A 24970-nucleotide genomic window follows, 5' to 3' on the forward strand; every position below is an offset into this window, starting at 1 on the left:
ATGCAAAGACAGGCGGGAGTTTCGTCATTGAGCCAGTCTAGCATCATCATCTCACCGCCGGATCCGGAACCGGGTGATAATTGGTAGTTTAACGAAGAGTAGACAAGCATCGCTTCACTATTCATGACATTCCGACGGAAAGCGAAGATTAAGATCCTATGAAACCCCAAGGGCAACATACTCGACTTCCGAAGAGGTGCAAAAACTTTCAATTTACCGTTTAAAACTATACCCGTCTAGCTAATTATCTCGTTACAAATGTGCAAATATAGCCTACTGTTCTTTAGGCAAACCGGTTGGCGTGTGGTTTCCTGGCTCGTAAATGCGAACTAATTGTGACATCGCTCGGGGGTACGCTGTTAATCCCTTGATTAAGTTGATATGGTAGAAGTGCAGAAGGCTATTGTGTAGTGCCCTGGTAATAGTTTTTCCCCCCACTGCTGCCAGGATGGTACGAGATTATCATTATTCATAGCATAATTTAATATTTATTACTCCTCGCGCTGAGCTGATAATTCTGGGTAGCCGAATCGTACCACAATGACCTGTACCTATGAAGGGGGACCGTGAAGCGAGAAAGAGAGCCGGAGCGTACTGTGGTCTATAATGGGCGTATTGTGGAAGTAGAAAGCCAATAACCTTGCTTTCGAATACCATTAAAATTGATGAAATGTTTTAATGTTTAGTTAAGTAGTTGCTAGGGGATCCGGGAAAGCAGACTAGATCACGTAGATTAGACTGCTTACTAAACGAGGCGAGTTTTGTAAACTGGTCCACACCGAGTGGATAACAAATCAGCATCGCACGTTTGTATAGGATTTAGCGGCAACTTGCATAAAGAAAAGCCTCTTCCACGTTTTCGCCGGTAGGTGACGCTGTATACATCAGGTTGTAACGGAAATATAAATCTTGCCTGTGATGGAGTCATATTGTACAAAACGTGCCAGTTAAATTAGGCAAAACTACAACTTCAATGGTAGATTCAATTTTCGGTGGTATTATTCATTAGTGAATCAAATCCAGATAGATCTTGTGAAAAGGAAATTCGACAAAAATGTTACCATTTGAAGTTATTAGCCGGTTTGGTTTCCAAAAGTTTTTGCGGGCGACATAGCAATGAAATCGCTATGTAAAAATGTATATGTCCTCGCTTTGAATTTTTTCTAGTCGTGCTTCCATCTATTCTGGTTTGAAAATGTGTCAAAAGCTGCGATCGGTTCATGCGTTGAAACGCAAACTGTTTACGCGTTCAATACGTCGTTCGAAATCCGTGCGTCTTTGGAGTCTTCTACGGTTTTCTGAAGACTACTTTAAATCTGTTGAGAATTTGAAAGATCAGGGCTCGACTGGTGCAGTAGAAAGCGTTGCTGAATCGTTGGTGAGATCATGATAAAAGAGTTTCCTAAGGGTATATCAACACCAAAGCTACTTAGAGGAATTCGATTGCCCATGTCCTTATACAAGTTTTGGATCTATATTTTTCGTATTGCCCCACAAGGTTCGGAGGAAGACATTACTGCTTTAATCCAGGAATGTGTACCAGGTATGCACCCAATTGGGAAGAAACTTGTAAAAAGAGCACGGATTTTTCAACTTTTGCGCTCGTCTTAGAAGAACGTTTTCGTTCACTGAATTTTTGGGACTGAGTGCATTAAAAGTCCTTTGAATCGATTTGAAATCCCCATCTCAGTTAGTGGCAAGAACATCTCATCTTCTGCAGACGCTGATGGATTTAGAGATCCGAATCCTATACCAGTTAAGTCAATGCATTTTGATCAAATTAAAAAAAAAAACTCACCTAGATTCCATCTTCAATAGTATTTAATCGGATTGTGCTACATCAGCCGTCTCAGAACCAACAGATATCGAATTCTTTTCAACTCAACCTGGAGCCATCGAACCTCCATGCTAGCTCAGTATTTGGTTTCAGAAAGCTAATAACGATTCCGCGCTCCATATCCAAGAACATCTAACCTTGTGTGATATAAATCCCCCAGCAACAGTTATAGACACATCGTCTGGATTTGTTTCGTTATCAAAGTCATTGTGCTACCAAACTGTCCGTGGCTTGCACTCCAAAATCACTGCATTTTACTAGGTATTAGGAATTCTCCATATGATTGTATTATCTTGACCGAGACGTGGTAAGACTATAGTCGACAATAGTTGGTTGCTCTGTCCAACTTTTTGGATCGGACTGTTCTGTTTACCGTATCGATAGATCTTCAGCAAATAGTATCAAGATTGCGGGTGGTGGCGTTCTTATCGCAGTGAGACGCTCGTTTGAATCCAACTTGATGATTAATGCCATAGATGACCGACTTGAATATTCGTAAGTTTATTAATGTAGAATTCATTTAACCGCTGCGTAACTTTTTAGCGTTAAAAACTTCCAGTATACTTAACACAATGAATTGATGGGTCAGGCCATTTTGTCGTAAATATGTTCAGCAATGTACCGTGCAAGACCCATCTACCGATCAATTAACAGCGATTTCGACTTCCAACGCTCTTTAAAAAACAATGTTAAAAGGCATTTCAATTCGATCTTCGTTTTCAACTAGAATATTTAATCAACTATCAAGAAAAAATACACAACTTTGTAAATGAATTGGAAGACAGTGCAAAATAGCCGAAAAGCCCAATAATTCTAGAGTGCCATTCACCGATCACTACAAGTAATAGATATCCATTTGCCGAAAAGTCTAGGTTTATAATTTTTTATTACCGACAAATTAGGTCCAAACATGTGTTGCAGACTTTGTTCATTCGGTTTCGATATAATTCACTTAGAAATATTAATATCCTTACACAGTTTTATTAACAGTTGACTTTGAGTTAAGAGAAAAAAGCGGTAAAATGGCAACGGATTTAATACAGCATTCAAATTGCACGGTAGTATTAAAATTTGGAATATGTATAACATGTAGTAACGAAAAAACTATATTTTGGATAATCCTTCGATAACTACTCAGGACTTGTGAAAATTTTCAGCTCATCTCGGAAAGAGCAGTCAATATGTCAACCAATCGAACGCTTAAATGATGGAATGTTTCAAATATAGGTCCGGTATAGAATTGTTTCCATTGTCATTCTTATTCGGCTGATTGGGGCAAACGGGGGTTGTACAATACCGAGACGGAAATATTTGTGAGCTGTACACGGCAGGTGTATGAATCAGTTTGTGACGTTACGTGCGACTAGCAGAGATCATCGTTTTCATTTCCGATGGGTAGAAGGTAGCATTCACACAAAAGAGGACAGCAGGTCCGGCAGGGGCTTTAGCTGATAGTACAAGGGTCGGACGGTCCATTCCTGATTTTACGCCGATTTGGCTCTGAACACTGCTTCCCATGAGGGATAGTGTCAACCCTAGTATGACCTCCTTTCTTACATAGATAACCATGGGATCACAAGAAGTGACTACATACAGCTAGTGGAGATAATGCCCCGAAGTTGAGACCCAATTAACTGGCGAAGAAAACAAGAAACGCACACATACGGAGCAGGTACGGCGGATCCGTTCGCCAGAGGTGGTTCGATGAGGTCACCACCACAACCAGCAGCTGAAGTTATTTAGCAAGAGTAGGAGGACGAGAAGCAGCAGCAGCAGCATCATGAACAGCAGCAGCTTGGGATGAGTACACTCCACAGAAGCCAAAAATCGTGGCAGCGAAGTGCTTGATAGAAGAACTCCGCAAATTTGTAAACGCGAGAAACAATGTTCACAAGGCCATTAAGGAGATGGTTCTCAGAATCCGTAAGGCACTAGTGTCTACCGTGAAGGAGTATGACACGGCAACGCGGAGGGCTGGGCAAGCATTGGCGTCGGTTAAGGCTACTATCTTCCTAGCCCCTCCGAAATAGGGATGGAGAAGCTGATTGGAGTGGAGAACACGCCAGTTTCCGTGACTCCAAGGAGGAAAAGAATTACGCCAGGAGACGGAAGGCGGGCCAAAGAAGCTGGCGCGCGAGGACGCTACCATTGCCGAAGGGAAGGACACTATCCAACTGGGAGAAAACTGGAGTACCGTTGTAGGTCGAAAAGAGAAACACGGGAAACAGCAAAAGCGGAAGGAAGAGCAATAAGGGAAGCAGTTGGGAAGCCAGTGACGCAACAACGCTGCTCAAAGAGGTCAGAATGGACCCGGAGCAGAGAGATTTGGGGAAAACGCGGTAAGAATCAGGCGTACCCAAAACGGAGAGATGCTCTTCGAATTGAAGAAGGATCCCATTATTAACAGCTCGACCTTGCAGGAGACTATTACCAAATCAATGGGTGAAAAAGCAGAAGTTAATGCCTTAAATCCGGAGATAGTGATTGTATGCAGGGGACTGGATGATATCAAAACGAAAGACGAGCCGAAAGCAGCAGTTTAACCTGGGCGAGGCGCACATAACGATTTGGTTTGAGAAGGGATATGGAGGCACTCAGATAGCGATGATTCTTTTACCGGTAACCACTGCCAACAAGGTGCTGGAGGTAGGCAAAGTTGCGGTTGGATAGCCAAGATACCTATTAAGAGCCACCTAACGCGTGAATAAACAAGCGGAGAAATGCTTCAAGTATTTGGGCTTTGAACATTTGGAAGGGGCTTGCAACGAACTGGATAGATCCAGGATGTGGTGGAAATGCTGTGAGCCATCTTGCGATAAACTGCACATAGAGGCCGAAGTGTATGCTTTGAACTCCAGCGGACGGAAACAACCATCAGATGGGTGGCTTCAAACGTCCTGCTTACAAGAAGAATGGTAATGATAATGGTGATAATCCAGCTAAAACTGAATCACCATATCAGCCATATCAAGTCCCTCCTCATAACGCTAACTGGGTGGTGAATGGATCGGGAACGGCTGTGATACTCTTTATGGGCAGAGTACACATTCAAGAAGTGTTAGAACGCTCATCCGAGGGCTTCGTGATCGTCAAAATCATCGGCGTATTCGTGTGTAACTGTTACGCTCTTCCAAAGTGGACAGTGGAGCAGTTCAGCCTAATGCTGGAGCAGTTAACCGAGCTATTGATCGGTCGGAAGGCGGTAGTCATTTGTGGTGATTTCAACGCCTGGGCTGTGGAATGGGGCAGTAGAGTAACCGAAACCAAAGGGTGTAACTTGCAGGAAGCTCTAGCGGAGTTATATGTACGATTGTGGAATGGAGATTCCGTTGGCGTGAGGCGTCTATCATCGACGTCATTGAGGGCGACCATGGATTGGAGAATATGCGAAACTTATACGCATAGCGACCACCAGGCAATTCGCTACCAACAGATCAACAGATCGTCTGGTGGTCGCTATGCTGCAGGACGGAGAGGGATAATCGATGAGCGAAAGTGGAAAACGAAAGCCTTCAGCAAAGACCTATTTATTGAGGAACTTCGACTGAACTGCGGGAAAGAGAACGTGGATGCGGCTGATCTAACAAGAAGGATTGTAACGGCTTGTGACGCCACAATGCCGCGAAATCTGGAACCACGCAATAGACGGTGTTCAACTTGTCTAGACAGTGCTGAGCTCCATCACGGTACTGATGGCAAACCTACTAGACAAAAGAGAATGAAACGGTTGCCAGTTAAAATACTTATTGAGTTACGGTTCTCACTCCAATGAATTGACAACAGTAAGGTGGTTCTCTTCTGAATCGCTAACTCATTGGAATCTTTACTGAGAGGAATGAAAACTGACCATCCTTTTATTTACAATATAAATACGGTTATGATGGTCATTTTATTACAAACAACGAGCTAGTATTATCAAACAGGCAGTTTCACACAAATAGCTTTGCATAAAAGAAACAGAAAGGTGGAGGAAAAATCAACAAAGCACCGTATGCTGCCTGAATACAATAGACTGATAATATTTCATTTACCATACCAATACAAAATAAATGGTACTCAATCTGTCTATCACTTGAATGCGCTTTCTCTCACACGGCTTCTGTGAGAGATAGTTATCTGAAACACTATGCGAGGAAAATGGAAATGAAATAATGGTTATTTTTGTGGTGATACGGTTATTTCATATTTACCATCACAATTCAAAGACCATCGTGAGCTTGCACAGTGCTGGTCTTAGAGCCAGATGGCGGGCTCAGAGAGCAATATCAGAGCCAGATAGATAGGAGCGTAAGGCAGCGCTTCGATAAGCTAGGTCCTCTTGAAAACGGGAGATCAAGCTTAGCAAGTCAGATTGCCACAAGGAGCTGTGGCGAGAAGTAGACCTCAATCCCTGGGGCGACGCGTACCGAGTCATGATGGCGAAAATGAAGGGTCCGTCGACGGTAGCCAAAATGTACTCGGGTAAGCTGAAGATATTCGTTGAGGGTCACTTCCTTCCTTCTTCGCACGATTCAACTATCTGGCCACCGACACCGTACGGCGAAGAAGAAGGAGCACACATGGACGATCAGCAAGTGACTAACGATAAGCTCAGAATCGAAGCGCCTGAAATCAACGAAGCCCCCGGTCCGGATGGAATATCAAACGTGGTGCTGAATACCGCGATCCTGGCCTCCAGATATGTTCAGGATGGTGCTGCAGAAGTGTTGAAATGAAAAATGAAGGCAACTTTCCCGAAATGTGGAAGGTACAGAACCTGGTGCTGCTGCCAAAGCCACCAGGCAAACCGGCCTCGTATAGGCCCATATGTCTGCTGGATATACTCGGAAAACTCCTGAAAAGAATCATCCTGAACAAGCCGACGAAATGCACGGAGGGTGAGCGCGGACTAGATTTCGAAAAGGAGTATCGACAGTGGATGCAATTCGGACAGTGCTCCCGAGTGCTGAGAAGGCATCTAAACAGAAGCGAAAAGGAGATCGATACTGCGCTGTGATCACGATAGATGTGACTACCGCATTTAACAGCGCCAGATGGGAAGCCATCGCTATAGCGCTACACAGAATGAGGGTTCCCGATTATGTATGCCAGATTCTGAGGACGTACTTCCAGAGCAGAGTGCTGCTGTACGAAGCGAACGAAGGGCAGAAATCAATGCGAGTCACAACGTGCGTTCCTCAGGGCTCTATTCTCGGTTCAAATACTTTTAACGGGATGTACGATGGGGTCTTAACATTGCGGCTGCCCAGGATAGTGAAAATCGTAGGTTTCACGGACGACATGTCACTAACTGAAACTGATGAGACACTTGAAGAAGTGGAGGTGTCAGTGACGGAGACAATAGACGCGATCGAGAGCTGAATGAACGGGTTCAAGCTGCAAATAGCCCACCACACGACGGGGGTGTTGTTAGTCAGCAACTGCAAACAGTCAGCAACTATCAGCTAATGCCGACATCGTTATTGCAACGAAGTGTGCACGTTATTGCATCGAAGTGTGGGAGTGATCATCGACGACCGGTTGAGCTTAAACAACCACGTCAACTACGCCTGCAAAAAGTCGATGAAGGCTACGAACGCAATAGTGAGAATTATGCCAACCGTCGGCGTTCAGACAGGAAGCATGAGACGTCTGCTGTCTACTGTTTCGTCATCGATACTGCGATATGGGGTGCTGCGCTAAAAACCGTGCGGAACCGTAAATAGCTGAATAGGACATTCCGACTGATGGCCGTATGAGTCGCTAGTGCGTACAGAACAATATTGTCGGAGGCAATAAGCGTTATCGCCCCATCTGCTTCACTCTGGCGGAGGACATCGAGTGTTACGATCAGAGAATCAACAGAAACTTGAGGAAGATAGAATGAATCGATTCGTTGGCGAGGTGGCTGCAGGAATGGGACAGTTCAGAAAATGGAAGGTGGACCTACCGACTTATCCCAAACATTTCGACGTGGGTCAATAAAAAGTATGGAGAGGTGAACTTCCGCCTAATACAGCTCCTGCCAGGCCACGGCTGCTTCAGAAAGTATTTCCATCGATTCCGGCACGCAATGTCACCGTTGTGCTTAGACTGTGAGAACGCTGAGGAGCATCTGTTCTTTGAATGGCAGAGGTTCGAAGCGACACGCAGAGAGTCGTCAACAGAATGACAAGCGTTGTAAACACGTAGATCGCGGTCAACAGATTGATGGCGCAGATCATGACTGCCTTACAGTAGAAACGGCGTGATGAACAGCAAGTAACGGTTTCGGGAGAGCAGTCACCACCGGGAAACTCTCCGCCAGAGTCGGCTAGATTCATCGTCGGGAACTAGTCGAGTAGACCGCGCTAAAGCATCCTACCGTTTGACCCTAGAGAAATATAGTGAATACCAATAAGAATCGGGTCGGGAAAATTTATTTCATCGGGAAACTTTTTGGCGGTGTAAGCTAGATTCACCGCCGAAGACGACGTCGCGTGTCGTATGGGCACCAGTTCTGCTCCACCGGAATCGCCGAACTGACCTCGACACCTGGTTGCTTGGCTCGGTTTCGGGAGAACTTCTCTCGCTGGAGAATTCTACGTTGGAGTGACTATTGGTATCTTCCAGAAACTTGAAAAAATTGCTTCATTCGAATTAACCTCCTGAAGTGTATGTTGTTCAATAAAACTTGAATTGCTTAAAATATTCGTTCTCCTGAGTTGAATAATAGATAAAGTATATAGCTAAAAAGTAGTTGTATATTACCCATTTTAGATCACCGTTAAGTCTGGCAAATCTTAATTCAGGTTCAATCACCACATGTTAGTTTTAATACAACAAATAAACTTCTTTATGAATAGATGCACCTTTTTGCTAAATTTAATTTTAGCTTATAATTTCGGCAGAATTAGCAGTTAAGGCTTAAATCCCTTACAGAGTTTGCTAAAATCCAGTTCTGTTAGTACAGTAATGTTTCGATTATATCACTATGCGTTTATATCAATACTCGTTTATATCACCCTCGAATATATCATGGTTTTATCTCGATTATATCACGCTTTTTGAAAAAACAAATAAGGCACACTACGTTTTGATCCAATTAAGCCACATGTTGTGTTCTGGCACTTTTAGGGTTTTTTACAATTGATTTGCTTATTTACATATAGGGCAATGAGCCTATTATTAGGTTTCGGACTATTTCGTTAAGGTTTATATATGATGAGGTCGGTTAAAAAGTCGAACTTTTTTATTCTTTTATCTTAAAGTATAGTTTTTAAGGAAGTATCTGAAATTTTTATAGAGGTATAAGTAGTAGAAGCAAAGTTATAGCGCTGTTTATCTTGTTCCTTTAAGTTAAGGGCGTGGCGCGAAACTTTAAACGTGAATAATCTCGAAATCATGTTTTACCAAGACGTTGTTGCAATGACTAGGATTGCCGAAATATTCTTTGACCGATTTCAATTTTAGTTTTTAATTCTTCGTAACTTATTTGCCGTGTCCTTAAGGGACAATCTGGAGGGACCGTTTGGTGTAGCAGGTAAACAAATCGACTTCTTTTTTAAATTGTTAGTTATCCGCAAGAAAATCTAACAAAATAATGAGAAAAATAAATTACGCAAGATATAGGTATGCCGAGATATGCATTTTCTCTTGTATCGATGTGAATACTTTTCTTTTGAAAGGACGACATCAACAATTGGTGATGAGACTATTTCTATGGATGTTGAAACAACGAGAACTGAATCGTAATCTCTTTGAATACACTGATTTTAATAGTCAAGATATTTGTCCAAAACCTTAATGTGGCAGATTCCTTTAAGTTTAGTTTTGGGTGGTTCAACTATTTTAAGAAACGGTATGTGCTACGTAAGGTGAAGCTGTGTGGGGAAAAATTATCCACTGATGCCATACCGTTTTACCCAATGCGTTGAACAAAGTTGGCAGACGCTGCCAACGGCTTCAAATGGGTATTGTGATTATAGAAGCATGGCAAAAATAGGCCCATTACCCTACTATGATTTATTCTTTTGACTAACTTGACCTTTTCATTACTTTTTGTTTATAGAAATACATGGATTAATGCTTGAATGCAATTTTTTGGTTTGTTTTGAATATATCACGCTTCAAATATATCACGCTAAAATACAGACCGACCGTGATATAATCGAAACATTACTGTATCTAGATTTCGCTATGGAAGTAGTGTGTGCTGATTTTCTTCCCTCCTTTGATAAGAAAATAGTTTGGAAGATAATAATAATTTTAGATAAAATGAATAAAACTGTCAACTTGATTGCATGATTTGTTTGTTTTATTTTATAGTTTCCAAGAAGGGTAAATTGTTACAACTTGATACCGGACAACTACGCGGACTCGCACTTTTCACTACATTTAACGGTAGGAGAATTGTGGGAAAAACCGACACTGTGGGTAAAACCGACACCCCACAACATTTCCTAGAAATCAAATTTTTATTCATTTCATAATGATACATTATTATTAGTACGTTTATTTAGAGCATTTGAAGAAAAATTGGATTTACGTTGGTACGCCGAATGTCATAAAAATAAACAAAACATACGACAGCAGCGTTCATACTCGTCTGGATGTTAAATTTCGTTGGTAGATTTTAAGGTTTTAACCGAACAAAAACTTTTCAAATCACCACATTTTTCAGTAACTATTATTATCGGCCTGTCCTATGATCAACTAGGTGCATTGAAGACGAGTTTGAGAAATTCAATATTTTTAATCGCTTTTATAAAAAAATGTGCGCTGTTTGGGTAAAACCGACACCCTATGGTTAGGGTAAAACCGACACGCTGTTAAGATGGTTGTGTATACTTGCGATTCATTTCAAAATACTGGGGATCTTTGTGACACTTCAATTAGCCTATTAGAACACTATAGTATCAACAGAAATATACAGAAATACTTTTATTGTGTTTATTTCTTGTAAGTCTCTTTAAAAATCAAAAATTGGAATTTTTGCTTATCTGATTCTATCGAAGCTGTTGCTATTTCTGCAAAAAGCTCATCAAACCGAATTTCCAGTGTTCTCTTGGTTTGTCATAGACGAACTTTATCACAATGAGACAATGATCTTATGTATACCCCAATAGATCGTTGATGATCAGAGTCCGAAAAATCAAATCTGAAAAAGATAGTTTTACTAAGAAGTGTGTGTGTCACTTATAAGTGAATGAATCCAATTAGCAGAACGTAGAACGCTTGCAAATATTCTCTTACGAAATAATATGACACTGGAGGTTGCAATGATGTGCGCAAGGATTATTTGGAAATACTCATCAATAAATAATCCTATAGCATAAAATACTCTTATTTATAGTACTACGCTTTCGAACTTTCTTCCCCTCACTACATGATGAAGCAATAAAAAGCACATATTTGCATCATACATACTCACACTTTATTAATCACGCATATATCTCATTTTTAATAAAGATAAAGGTTTTAATAAAGTGGAGAGAAAATAAATTAAAGGGGTGTCGATCTTACCCCTATAGGGTGTCGGTTTTACCCGCAGTGCCTACAAAAAGTCACTTTGTTTTCCAAGTATTACAACCAATAATTTTTAATGAAATTAATTTTTTGAAGCGCTGAAAAAATTAAGTCTTGTTAAGAATTTTCTGAAGAAGAATTCTGCATAAAAACTATATTTTTATTGGTTTTGTGGCAACTTAGAAAAATTGTTAAGCTTAAGGTGTCGGTTTTAACCATAATTCCCCTACACTTCAACTACAAGAGAGCATTTGGGTCGTTTTCTGCGGTCTCCAGGAGAATTTCACTGTGCGGGCGGACTGTCAACCCTACCGTTGGTCTCTGGGCAAATTCACAAAATTAAGCAAAATAGCGGACTAAATTAACTCAAGGACATCACATAATTATAGAAAACAGCTTAATTAGACAGACCTTACATTTATTCAAACAGAAAACAAAAATACTTGCGCATAGTAAACTTTTTTCACTTTTTGGACGTAAAGAAACTCGTTGCGGCTGGGACGAACGTTGGTCGACTTACTGCTTCAGTGGCTTCCGGGGACTATGGCGACGATCAGGAACAATTTTCAGACCGGGTACTTACGTCGGTCGAGAATCCAGTTTGTACGAGGTCTTGGCCGTGTAGCGTGTGGCCTACGTTTATATTATGGTCCAGGAATGGTGCACTTTCGCGAGCTACTTCGCGCTTTTTTCACCAACTAGCTTGGCATCAGTGGACCAACAGTGCACTCGTGTCGCTTGTGGTTTTTTTTCTGCCCTTTGCCAGCGGAACATTACACTTTGACCCACTTTTGCTTGATTTGGCCAGTAACAAATGTCCGTATTGGGTTTTTGGCGAATCGCGGACGTTTCACTGTACCGAGCAGAACAGGTGGAACGCACTATCCCAATCGGGTGAAGGGATTTCACTCCTCGGAACTGATTTCACTAATTAAGCTCCTTTTCGACGCGGGAAACCCTTTTTATCTCCCCCGTGCCCCCGGAAACTATCTCCACTCGCGATCGATGACCTCTTCTCGTATACAGCGTAGCAGAGGAAAACATGTATGGGTTGGTGCCCCGATAAAAAGTTTATTTGAATTTTTAGATCAGATTGGTTGCATGCATAACCTTTACATTGTATAATTTTCACAAAATAAATAAATGAACAAAAAATGTAAATAAACTATCTGACATATAATATAAATAATTGAGTAAATAAATAGTGCAAATAAATAAATAAAGAAATAAATAAATAAATAAATAAATAAATAAATAAATAAATAAATAAATAAGTAAATAAATAAATAAATAAATAAATAAATAAATAAATAAATAAATAAATAAATAAGTAAATAAATAAATAAATAAATAAATAAATAAATAAATAAATAAATAAATAAATAAATAAATAAATAAATAAATAAATAAATAAATAAATAAATGCTGACGGGCACCAACCGAAGACTACTAAACATAAAATAAACATCCTTCAAACAGGTAAACATGGAAGCTATGACATTTATTTCACATTTAGACATTTACTGACAATATTTACAAATATAAAAAAATTTCTAGGGGTCTATATTAAGCTGGCCCAGTGACCACGGATTTATTGTGACCAACGAAACACAGGTCACAAAATGTTTAATCACAGAAAACAAACGTTTAGGCTCGATTTGAATCGTGTGTAAATACCCGCTACTGAAATTCCGAATAAATAAGACATCTGGAACACGTTTGGCAAACGTTTGTAGATGGCGCAGTGATCGATAAAATGCAGTTAGAGTGCAGCTGTCAAACACGTGTAGCAAACAGTTGCGCAGATGGCAATAGTGAAACACGGATTTCCAACGTTTATCAATTTGAAAGTTTACACAGGTTTTTGAAGAAATTTTGTTCTAGCCTAAATGTCCGTTTTCTGTGGTTTAATTAATTTACAAGTTAATGTTTAATTGGAGACACATTGATATGATTTTATAGAATTATTAGGAAGCAAATTATATGATGACTGCGTGAAACCGCTTCGGAAGCACTAAAACCATTCATAAAACCAAGCTAAAGCAAGGATACAACGATCCAAGTATAATCTAGGTCGAGTAATTAATAAAATCCTGTTACGTCCTGACTAATCTACTCTACTTTTAAAAGGAAGCCCAAACGCTAATTTACCATTATTTCTTTGGTTTAATTCCGTTAGCCGATATCAAAGTTATTTTGGAAACTGACAGATATCCACCAAATCCTTGTTTCGAAAATGATTGACAACCGTGAAATCGTTAGGAAAGTAAATATAACGCAGCTGTGCGGTTTAAACTACAAACACTTTATACACAGACTAGCGGAGGCAAAAAAGTAAAACTAGCAACCATGAATGTAAACTGGCATCACGGAAGATCCCATAAGCCTTGCATGGGCTTTTTTCTATACTTCCCCTCACAAAATCCTCATGCTCGTTTGGCTGCACTTTTTGACAGTTCGTTTGGCTGCAATTTTTGACACTTCGCTAGTCTGTGTATAAAGTTTCTGTAGTTTGAACCATCATGTACTGACTTAGTTCAGCTTGATAATTGCTTGGACAGCCAAGTATTCAACAAGTTTAGCAACTGATATATCAGCCTTTGTTTACTGATTTCCGGCCAAATATGTTCAGAGTCTCAGCAAACAAGCCTCACTGTTTTCTAAGATTTCAGCTAAAAATAGTTTACGGAGGTCTTGGCGAACGTTGCAAAAAATGTTCGTGGTTCTACAAAAAATAGCTGTGTACCTAATTGTTTGTTGATGAATTCCACCATCATCAATTACTATTCAATGAATCCTAAAAAAGCACCCTTTCATTTTACAAAGTGGCCCCCGCACAATCGAATCAGTCTCGCCGGGGGATTTACCGATGAAGCCGTTAATAAATGATATTGCCATCGCTGATAATAACGACTTGATGGATTGGCACCTGATGGTCAACCACTAGAACTGAAAACGTTTAGGGCACGATGAGGACTGATTCTCAACAGCCGGCGATAGCGCTATCATATGCAAATCATAACGACATTTGTGGCTTTGGGCTTTGACCGCAAATATCGACTCGGTCCCGGTGCATGCAGTACCGTTTCCGGGCGGGTGAATAATTAATTGGTTTTATATATATATATACGACCGGGTGTCAGTTTCTCAGCTCCTCATCTACCTTCCCATCCCGCGTCATCATTTTGCTCACGTACAAATGACCGTCCAAGCCGTACAAATGGCACAAAGCTCGGGACGTTCACCGGTCAAATGTGATAAGTCAGGAAAGTCAACACAAAAGCGAAGGTAATTAAAATCAAATTAAAATCCTTACGTGTTTCTTGTTGTCCTGGTACATGTGTCCGATGTTCTCGATCAGCTTCTCGTCACTCAGATTCTCGAAGGGCTGTTCCCGGGCGAACGTAAGGATCTCCCACAGCGTTACGGCGAACGCCCACACGTCAGACTTTGATGTAAATTTACCCTGCGAGTGCGTGGTGAGAATTCAATTAATTAGCATCCATATTGCACACACAATCCCCACCCTCCGGGCTATTCATCCACCACCTATCCGTGGGGATTTGTCACTCACCATCAGGACGCTTTCCCATGCCATCCACCGAATCGGCATCGGTTGTGATTGTCTTCCAGCACCCTCCAGGTGGCAGTAGTCTGCGGGATATGCAATACGGTTTATCACAGTTCCTAGTGTACAGATTTTTATCTCCAGTTGTGGTCCTACTAAACAACTCCTGCAAGTGGACGGAAGGATGAGGAAGTTTAATTAGAAAATGTTTTCATCGGGCACAAGTAGGGGGGTTTGGGTGATGTGTACTGCGGTTGTTTTCAGCATTGAGGATCGTTTTGTTATTGTATCATTTAGAATCTTTTCTAAAATTCACATCTTTATCTTTTTAGGAGTAGTACAGAGATTGTTTACGCTTGTCCACAGAGGGGGAGGAGGTGGTCAAAAATCAAGGTATTTCTGTTCACGTGGTATATGAACGGCCCCTATGTATAATCTTGGACATGATGTTTAAAATTGGTAAATTAACTTGTTAAATGTGGAAATTTCAATAAAAATGTGCACGTACAGATTTTTTGCAGTAAATTGCTGGGAATGGTGATACAAATTAATTTGGAAATAACGGTTCGATTGTAAACTAAAATATGGACGAAAATGAGTGAATATAGTAGCGGATTAGATGAGACTATAAATTATATTGTGGTAAGTGGATCATAATAGCCCATAGCCCACATTACAAACCGTTACTCGCCGAAAGGAACAACTTCAACTTCTATTCAACACGTCCTCCGAACCAATCTTACCCTACTTCCGAGCGCATCCCATGATTTATGACAGTTCTCCTAACTTATGAAGAAGTTTTTCTTCTTGTGTGGAATCCTCTTGAAATTATGATTATTTCAAATCTGCCCTCCATTTTCATTTTGTGCCTTTGGAAAAGAAATCGCAGGTGATGAATGGACTTCATTATTCGCGCATCTCGTTAAAAGTACACCATTATGCAATCTGCTTTCTTCTTTGATTTCTCCCTCCCTTCCATTCATCTGCGCTGTGCCATGCCACCACCCCCGCGCCATTACTTGGCGCATTTTGAATACCATCTTGCCACCCGGATAGTTGTTGAAGTCGGAATTGCAACGGATGCTGCCAGCTGAATGACCCGCGACGGATCCGCGAAACCCGACAAACAGCCATTAAGCCATTAAGGAACGCTCAGGGAGGGCACTGCCGTGGGTGAAGGGGGGCTACTAGCGGCAAAGAAGTTTATTTGAAAAACGACTTTCTGCACTTTCTAAAGAAGGCGAGAGGATTCATTATGATTGTGATTTATATCCCCCTCGATCTGGTCGGGCTGCAAAGATTTTTCCTGTCATCAACCCGGTGAGAGTCGAGCGGTAAATAAAACAGCATCGATGCAGGCAGAGATGGAGCCGGAGAAAGGTCGGTGGTGTGTTGTCGGCATCTGCCAAGTGTAATCTGTGCACTGTCGAGCATTGCGAATTAGTCCTCCTTCAGGTTAAAATTCTAACTGGGAAGGGCAGACCTGTGACTTTTAGGTTCATGTCCATCCAAGGACCAGTTTTCAGGGAACATGCGAACTTTGCCACTATCAGATAGTCGGACCCGGTTTGGCCCGCAAACGGCTGAAGTGTAAAAGTGCATTTGCAGATCGTTTAAATAAATAATAGAATAAAGTTTGCCGGTGGAAATCCATTAGTCAGTCACTTTGCCATTCAAATGTTGGTTGGTCTATCTTTCTCTCTCCCCCGGCCAGATGAGCTGTGAATCGAGTAGAAAAAGTTAGTATCATCGTCACATGGTTGAAGATGAGCGGAAAACTAGAGTGAAAGCACTGTTGTTTGGTTGGAGCTCATTGGCTGTGTGGTAGCTGGCAGCGTTGGTCCAAGTAGACCAGAAGGTTATGCCATATACAGTGCTAGCCAATATTATAGGCAGTTTTGCTCTTAGACACAGTGTATCGCAATTCTAATAAAAATAAACTATTAAACGGTATAATTATGTTCAGTAGCATATGAGATTCCCAAATCTTAATAAATTAGAAAAAAATTGGAAGAATTTATGCCTATAAATAGTATTTCTTCGATACTATTCCAGTGTATCGAAATCAAAAAGTGTTTTGTTTACAGGATTCCACTGCGGCAAAATGTAGGGTTACCAAATGGGCTGAAGGCGAAATAAGGACATCTTGAATTTTGACCGAGACTAACAAATTTTATTCATCTTTGACTAAAATATGTTTGGTTGAGTGGTGTTACGAACAGATTTTCAATATTTTTTTAGAACAGTGCTTTTTTGTTTTAGAACAGTGCTTTTTTGTTAGGTCGTAGCATCCCATGTTACATTTGAAATTTGTATGGATATTAGTACGATAAATCCTATTTTTTTTCATTTTCATTTCCAAAAATCAAAGTTTTTCCTTGTGTATAGAACTTATTGATTAAAGTCCATGGAGTAACTAAGATATTTACCGACTGTGCTAGAAAGTGAAAGCTGTTTAAAATTCGATGGTGCGAATTAGAGGACAAATCTTTTTTTCTGTCAGCGCACAACAAGACGAGAAACATGAAAAGTATTAGTTTGTAACTTTTCTACAGGCGAATGATCCTTAGGGTTAAAGCCAATAATAAACAAACAAACAAACAAATAAAAACTTTTCTTCAAGCAATAAAATTTATTTATGTTTTTGAATCATTAATCTGAACATAAAAAATTAAAAGACTTTAAGGAAGTGAACAACTAAAACGGCGACTAAAAGGTTTCATTCGCTTGAGTGAATTTAATCTAATTGATTTCAAATATAACATGGATTGAGATTAAAACTAAGGACATTTGAAGTAAAATTAAGGACGCTTTCTCAAATCATCAAAATTAAGGACATGTCCTTTAAAATAAGGACGGTTGGTTACCCTACAAAATGTAATAATAACCCAACTCACGAACCTGACGATCACTATATCAAGGTGCTTAGAGTTATAAGGTCGTTATAAGTTATAAGGGATTCGTCTTTGACAGTAACTAGGTGAGGAGTGAGGTAAGCGTGCAGCAAGCAGCGGAGTAGAAAAATTACGGCGAACAGCTTTGTTTACATACTGAAATCCAAGCAAACATGCATGGGGATGTACTAAACAATATTGTTAGCTGTCGTTTCTAGAACCAACATGGCTGATCGGCGATTTCGAGGATCGTATCACCTGAAAATAAAACCTCCTTGCACTATATTTCAAGGCAGTATAGTTGTCAGCACGCCTTATACGTCCCGTTCCAAAGCGTTGGACCAACGATAAAGTGTTGCGGGATTTTCGCCGTAATTCTAATTGATTTTTGTGCCCAGTTTGTCTCTAAGATCAGGACCCGGTTCTTGAAATGACTTCTTAGAATTTTCTACAGATAGCTAGAGACTCTCATTTTGTGCAGTGATTCCGCAATGACACTGTCCGAATGGCGTTCACCGTAGACATATCCTTCCGAAATCCGAACTGTTTGTTCGACAACCCGTTGTCGTTTTCCATAAATATTGTCAGCCTGTTAAGGACAATCCTCTCCAAAAGTGTCCCGAGCGAATCCAGTAGGCGTATTGGTCTATACGACGATGGACGCTTGGGGGATTACCTGGTTTAGGCAGTAGTACTAACTTCTATGTCTTACATTTGTCAGGGAAGTGGCCCTCGTCTTTTTTTTACAATGGAGAATACATTTACGTACTAGCCCAGTACACGTGCTATTGGTAGATGTCCAAGCTATCACACGGGGTGTACTGGGGGCGATTCGGGCTCGAATGGTGACGCTGCCATTAATACCGACTAAACTCCATTGGGTTACACCATCGTTCCCCCCAGGAACTACCTCTCGGTATTACTTCTGGGGGGATGGCTGTACTTAATGTACACATTCACTCTCGCTCACGCGTTCATACGTCATGTATGAGGCTTACTTGGGTGCTCTCTCGATCGCACCTTGATTGACATGAGGCTGACTTTTGTGCTCACCTTTTTCGTTCCTTGCGAGGCTGACTTGTGTGCTCACCTTACTCATTCCTTGCTAGGCTTACTTTTGTGCTAGCCTCTACCATACCATGTGAGGCTGACTTTTGTGCTCACCCTTAACATACCGTGTGAGACTGACTTGGATGCTCACCCTTTCACTCCTCTGCCACGCCACGAGGCATCGATAGCTAAGTCCCAACATACTACGCTACGACCCTCCCATCTTGGCATGAGGCAGTCCACATATACGCCTATACACTCGCTCTTCTGCCTTGCTTCGGGGTGGCTGGGTTTACCCCTTACGCGGTTGCCAGTCGCTCCGCCAAACCTGCCTCAGCATGGACAGTTCATTCACTCACTTTTTTGCGCTCGGCCTTTTTCGCTCCAACTAACCAATAACTATTTAGTCGTGCCCGTCGTCTGTTGCTCGGTTCGCCGAATTACCTGTAGCCTACAGGCAATCTGGGTGGTAGCAGCCGAGACTGCGTTCCACTTCTCCACCGATTGACACATCCGCTGAATAAGGGTATCAGGGGTTGTGTCCCAGCCACAGACGTCAAGCATTACTCTTCTTTCGACGTCGAACCGAGGACATACGAACAGTATGTGTTCGGCAGTTTCGTCTACACCTGGGCAGTCCGGGCAGGCTGGGACCTCCGCGTGCCCGAACCTATGGAGATACTGTCGGAAACAGCCATGGCCTGACAGGAATTGTGTCAGGTGGAAGTGAATTTTCCCATGGGGTCTTCCCACCCAGCTCGATATGCTAGGTATCAGCCGGTGGGTCCACCTACCTTTCGAGGAGTTATCCCACTCACGCTGCCATCTGGCCACCGAGGTCACCCTGGTGCGCTCGCGGGCTCCTCTATTTTCACGTAGCTCGAAGCACTCCTCATCTTACCGAATGACCAGCCCGACTGGCATCATGCTCGCTATCACGCAGGATGCATCGTGTGATACCGTGCGGTAGGCAGATATCACTCTGAGGCACATCACGCGGTAGGTGCTCTCCAATTTCCGTAGGTAATTGGTTACCCTCAGTGCTCTCGACCATGACGGGCCGCCGTACCTGAGGATAGATACGGCAATGCCTGCCAGTAACCTACGTCTACTGGCGCACACCTTTGAGCTGTTGGACATCATCCTCGATAGTGCCGCAACAGCAGTCGACGCTCCTCGTCTAGAAAATTTTGAAAGATTTTTCTGAACATTACCGGGAGTGTCTGGATTGCCGCTCTCAATGCGATGTTGAGTATTCCATCTGATCCTGGCGCTTTCTTCACCTTTAAACCCTATGCCAATGCGACGAGTTCCTCGTGGGAGACTTGCATCACTTCGGCATTGTCCCACTCTACCTCGCCATACGGTATAATTGGCCATATCATTGGATCGTGTTCCGGAAAGAACCCTTCTACGATTACCTTCAGTTTATCAGGGTTCATTTCCAGAGGCGTCATGGGCTCTCTGATCTTCGCCATCATTACACGGTACGAGTCGCCCCAGGGGTTGGTGTCTGCACTCTGGTACAGTTCTTTAAAAAATCGCTTTTTTCGATTTATTTCACGTTTCAATGCAGCCCTGTCGGCGCGGAATACTGTATTACGCTCCTCTCTGTCCGCTTCGGTGTTAGCTCTCTCTCTGGGCGTATCTTCTGGCTCTAAGACAGCTTGTGCGGAGGGCTCCGAGCTACTCGCTCCATCAGTAGGCTGGACGCTGTCTGTTCATTGGCACTAGTTTTCTTGGAATTATGGTGTCACATGCTCTTGCTAGCGTTTCTGTTAACTCTTCCGCGTTCACGTCAGAGGAATCGATTGTTGCCTGAAGTGCTTCCACAAAGAGATCGTTACCTTCTACTTCCGCTTGTGACCTCTCGTCCTCTATGCTGACACTTGCTATCGTTGACCAAAACTTTACCGAATTACCAGGTGGTCACTATGCGTATAGTCTTCGTAAACTCTCCAGTTCCTATGTGCCGCTAATGACGGGTTACAAAGGTAACGTCGAGGAAGGATTCCTGTCCATTCTGAAGAATACGCGTGGGCATATGAGTATGTGTGTATGTATCTATACGTCAAATAATCTCACTCATTTTTCTCAGTGATTTCTGAGCCGAAGTCAACAATATTATACTGATTTGAAAAGCGTAACAGAACTATAGGTTGCTAATTAAAACCTCTTTGATGGCCTTCACCACCTACGACGGAACCGGAAGCTTCGAGGAAGTGACAAAGTCACTGAATTAAATAAACATCTCTTTCTCCGCGACAGCCAACCGGATTTTCACAAACTAAGTCTACTTATTGACTGCTATCCAATTTGATTTCGATAATTGATCTGGTTCCGGAGTTATGATTCGAAGAGTAAGAGCACTCATGAAATTCCCTACCTGTACACTTCTCTATTGTTAGATGATAATCTGGATTGTCAGTCTAAAACTTCGATGTTATGCTTTACGGAATTTCACGCAGATTGTCACGTGGAATTTCATGTAGAATTTCACCGGGAATTTCACATAGAGTTTTACCTGGAATTTCAGGTGGAATTTCACATAGTATTTCACGTAAAATTTCGCGTGAAATTTTATTTAGAATTTAACATGGAATTTCACAACACATTTCACGGAAAACTCCACATGGAATTCCGCGTGAAATTCCCTGTGAAATTCCGCGTGAAATTCCACGTGAAATTCCGCCTGAAATTTCATATGAAAATCGATGTAAAATTTCGAAATACGCGTGCAATTGCGCCCGATTCCACGCAGCATTTAACGTGTAATTTCGCACAGAGCATCACGCGGATTTTCACGCGGAATTTAACGAGGAGTTTCAAGTTGAATTCCCCTCGTGAAATTTCGCGTCAAATACGCGCGAAATTAAAGGCAAAATTCCTCGTTAAATTCCACGTGAAACTTCACGCGGAATTTCGCTTGTGACTGCGCATGGAATTTCAGGCGAGATGCCACGCCGTAATTCACATGGTGTTTCATGTGGAATTTTCAGCAATATTTTACGTCGAACTTTACGTGGAAATTCGCGTAGAATTTCACGTGGAATTTTACGCGAAATTTCAAGTGGAGTTTCCGCTGAATTACACGTGGAATTTTACGTGGAATTCCGCGTGAAGTACCACCTAAAAGCACCTAGCGAAATTGCGCATCAATTCCACGGAATATCCACGCGAAAGCTCATGTGAAATTTCGCTTGAATGTCAGTGTGAAATTTGACGTGAAATTCCTCGTGAAACTTCACGTAAAATTTCATTCGAAATTCCACGCAAAATTTCACGTGGAATTTCACGCGGAATTACGCGTGGAATTTCACACGGGATTGACGCAGAATTTAACGTCGAATATCATGGGGAACATGATGGAAAGTTCCCGACTGAAGAGTTGCATTAAAAATTATTAATTATGGTACCAGAATCCTTTTTGAATATTTTTTAACACTACTCCAGTGCTTAACAATCATTTCAGCTTAGAACATGCTGTGCTAACCACAACATGTGCAATGAAAGGGTGAGACCCAATTGGATAAAGGTGAGGTATGTTCTTGGCATCCTCAGAAACTTCTTCACTGATTAGGGTTTCTTCGATAAAAACACTGATGAGGTGCATTCGGAATAAGCTCCATACGCTAGGCAAGTAGATGGTTGAACGTCATCAAGTGTCAAATGAGTTGGTAGTCCACTTTCTTTCCCTGATCATTAACGTGGATCCAGAAGCTGGAACTGAATCGCTTTCTACCAATTGCTTCTCGGGATCGATCGCAAACTAATTGAATTTCGAAACTTATCGTGCGGATCAAAGGTGCAACCATGTTTTCCGTTCATTTTTATTACTTTCAGTAACGACATTGCCCAGAATAAAATGCACCTACCATAATTTATTTTAATAATTTATTATACACATAGGTCGTTAAGGGGGCAATTTCTACTCATCGTGCGCTCTGTCGGGGCCGCTCCTACTACCATCCTAAGCCATCACGTGGGTCATCTGCTTTGGCGGGCCGTCCTGTTTATAAAGCTGAAGCTCTAACTGTCCATATTGCAGATTACGTTAATAAAATATCCAATCAAGTATATTGCACTCTTTTATGCCTTGGTTGGGTGAGATTTTTCGCTCGTCTGTAGCCGCATCTGAATGTGCATTGTGCATAAATTGCAATTTTGTAGCCCGGCCGATTCGCAACAGATCATCGTTCCGATGGGATGTGTGCTGGACACAGCAGGTCGCTTACTGCGAGTCTGACGGGCTATCAAATCAAATTAAATTAAAAAATCAAATATAGTGGTAAAAAAACTTAATAAATTTGTACTTATTTTCGGTGTGAAGCTTTTTGTTGTGCTCTGGAATCAATATTAAGAGGTCCAGTAGGTTGCACGCTACGTTTCATTAAGAGATCGAAATAATGAAAAGTTTTATTTCATATTGTATCGTATCAGCACATTTCCACTGACCGACAATCATCTAACTTTTCTCTATAAGTCAAAAACATAAAATTATCGAGAGCTTGGCCTCATCTTTCTGCACTCTGATGATATATGTACCGATGAAACGTAACACGAGCCATACAACCTCCCAGCTGATGCACAATTTCCACACGATTCAACTGGAGGCGTAAAATCTTTTTCGACTCTTTGTGGCCGAATGCCGTTGGCCAGCTACAATGATGTTGGCAAAAGTTAGGCAAACTCCTGCCTGATCAGCTTATAGGCCAATAATCAGATCGACACTGGCAAACAAAACAACCGAAAACGAGGAAATGGACCTCCTTCTCTGTTCAAGTCCATCGGTTTTACGATGATTGCATTTTCGGTCAGTTCATTTCACGGGAAAAGCTACGAGTGCTGTTAGGCTATGGCCGTGTCGGACAAAACATATTGTCTGTTTGGCCACACCCCGCAGATCCATCAGTCTGGAAATTATGAAGCGCAAATGAAATTGAAAACTTGCTGCCCTGCTTCGAGCTTTGAGTTCTGGTGTAGTACCGATTGGTCGTGGTATTGCCAACGGTTGAAGGGATTCGCGATGTACCCTGCAGTGGAGTCTGTAACCGTTTATCATGCATTCGTGAATTTGCTTTCGTATCAGTAGAACGCATTGTGGGAATGGATGATCAATGGTCGACGCAGTGAGTGTTGAATTTTATAAACCATTTCATATACACTCGCTGCTTGCTGACATTTTAATATTATCATCAAACTTTTCACGGAATTGCTTAGAAACGTATGTGAACAAGATTATTTTCTGTTCATTATTAGAACGCGAATTTATTTTAGATGTTCTGAGAATACTTCAAACCACGAGAGACTGAAAATGCACAGCTGTCAACTGAAGGCAGATAGCATTTTGATGTAGCGAATGATTGCATCGGCTTAAGGCTGAATAGGGTTGCCACCCCTCCGAGTTTGACCCGGAGACTCCGGTTTTCGAGAGCGATCTCCGGGCCTCCGGGTTTTACATCAATTTCTCCGGGTTTGGTGGGAAGAAGCATAATTTCAATTTTTATTATTACGAAATATTTAAAAAATCTAAGTTAACTATTACTCTGGTTCAGATTTATTTGGCCCGACTAACCCTTGGTTTCAAGATGGCGAAGATAAGTTTACCAAATATTTATGATTTTTTTCACAAAGAAATGAAAATGAAAAACAAATCAAATTTACTACAAATTAAGGAAAGTAATATTTCGCTATTTGCTGCAATTGAAATGTTGCATGCCACTAAGTTGCTCAAAATGGTGTGAAAAAGTTATTTTGGTGCAATTTTACCAAATCAATTCACTGTTAGTGGTGCTTATTACCAGCTGCACCAAGGTATGGCAGATTCGTTCTGATCCAACTGGCTAGGGCAACATCGAACGAGTTCTTCCGGTTTTGTTGTTATACCTGCAGCGATCCTTAACTGTTGGTTAGAGAAGGTAGTTTTGCCCCTTTGTTGCGACCTCTGGTGATGAATAACAGACACCACATAGTGCTTCCTATGTGGTGCTGCTGCCCTGCCTCCTTTGCTCGCCTTTTCCTGTTAGTTGTGGAGGAGAGCAATGCTCGCTCGACTTGTCCTCCACAGCAAAAGTAGCAGATGCTTTTGTATTCGTGGCACTTATTCGGAGAAATTAAGTACTACACCAGATTAAA

The 24970-nt window shown here is 41.6% G+C and overlaps 1 protein-coding gene across 2 annotated transcripts in view; it reads right to left on the minus strand.

Annotated features, from left to right (window-relative positions):
* The window catches only part of LOC131682567 (discoidin domain-containing receptor tyrosine kinase B), an 840338-nt gene that overhangs the window by 17727 nt on the left and 797641 nt on the right, over window positions 1-24970 (minus strand). For both annotated transcript variants that reach the window (XM_058964138.1, XM_058964139.1), the window contains exons 15-16: window positions 14898-15057; window positions 14640-14789 (exon numbers count right to left, since the gene is read on the minus strand). In XM_058964138.1, the coding sequence (XP_058820121.1) occupies window positions 14640-14789; window positions 14898-15057 (310 nt within the window). The remainder of the gene's footprint in view (window positions 1-14639; window positions 14790-14897; window positions 15058-24970) is intronic.

Source organism: Topomyia yanbarensis, chromosome 2 (genome assembly GCF_030247195.1).
Source record: "Topomyia yanbarensis strain Yona2022 chromosome 2, ASM3024719v1, whole genome shotgun sequence".
Classification (NCBI taxonomy): Eukaryota; Metazoa; Arthropoda; class Insecta; order Diptera; family Culicidae; genus Topomyia; species Topomyia yanbarensis.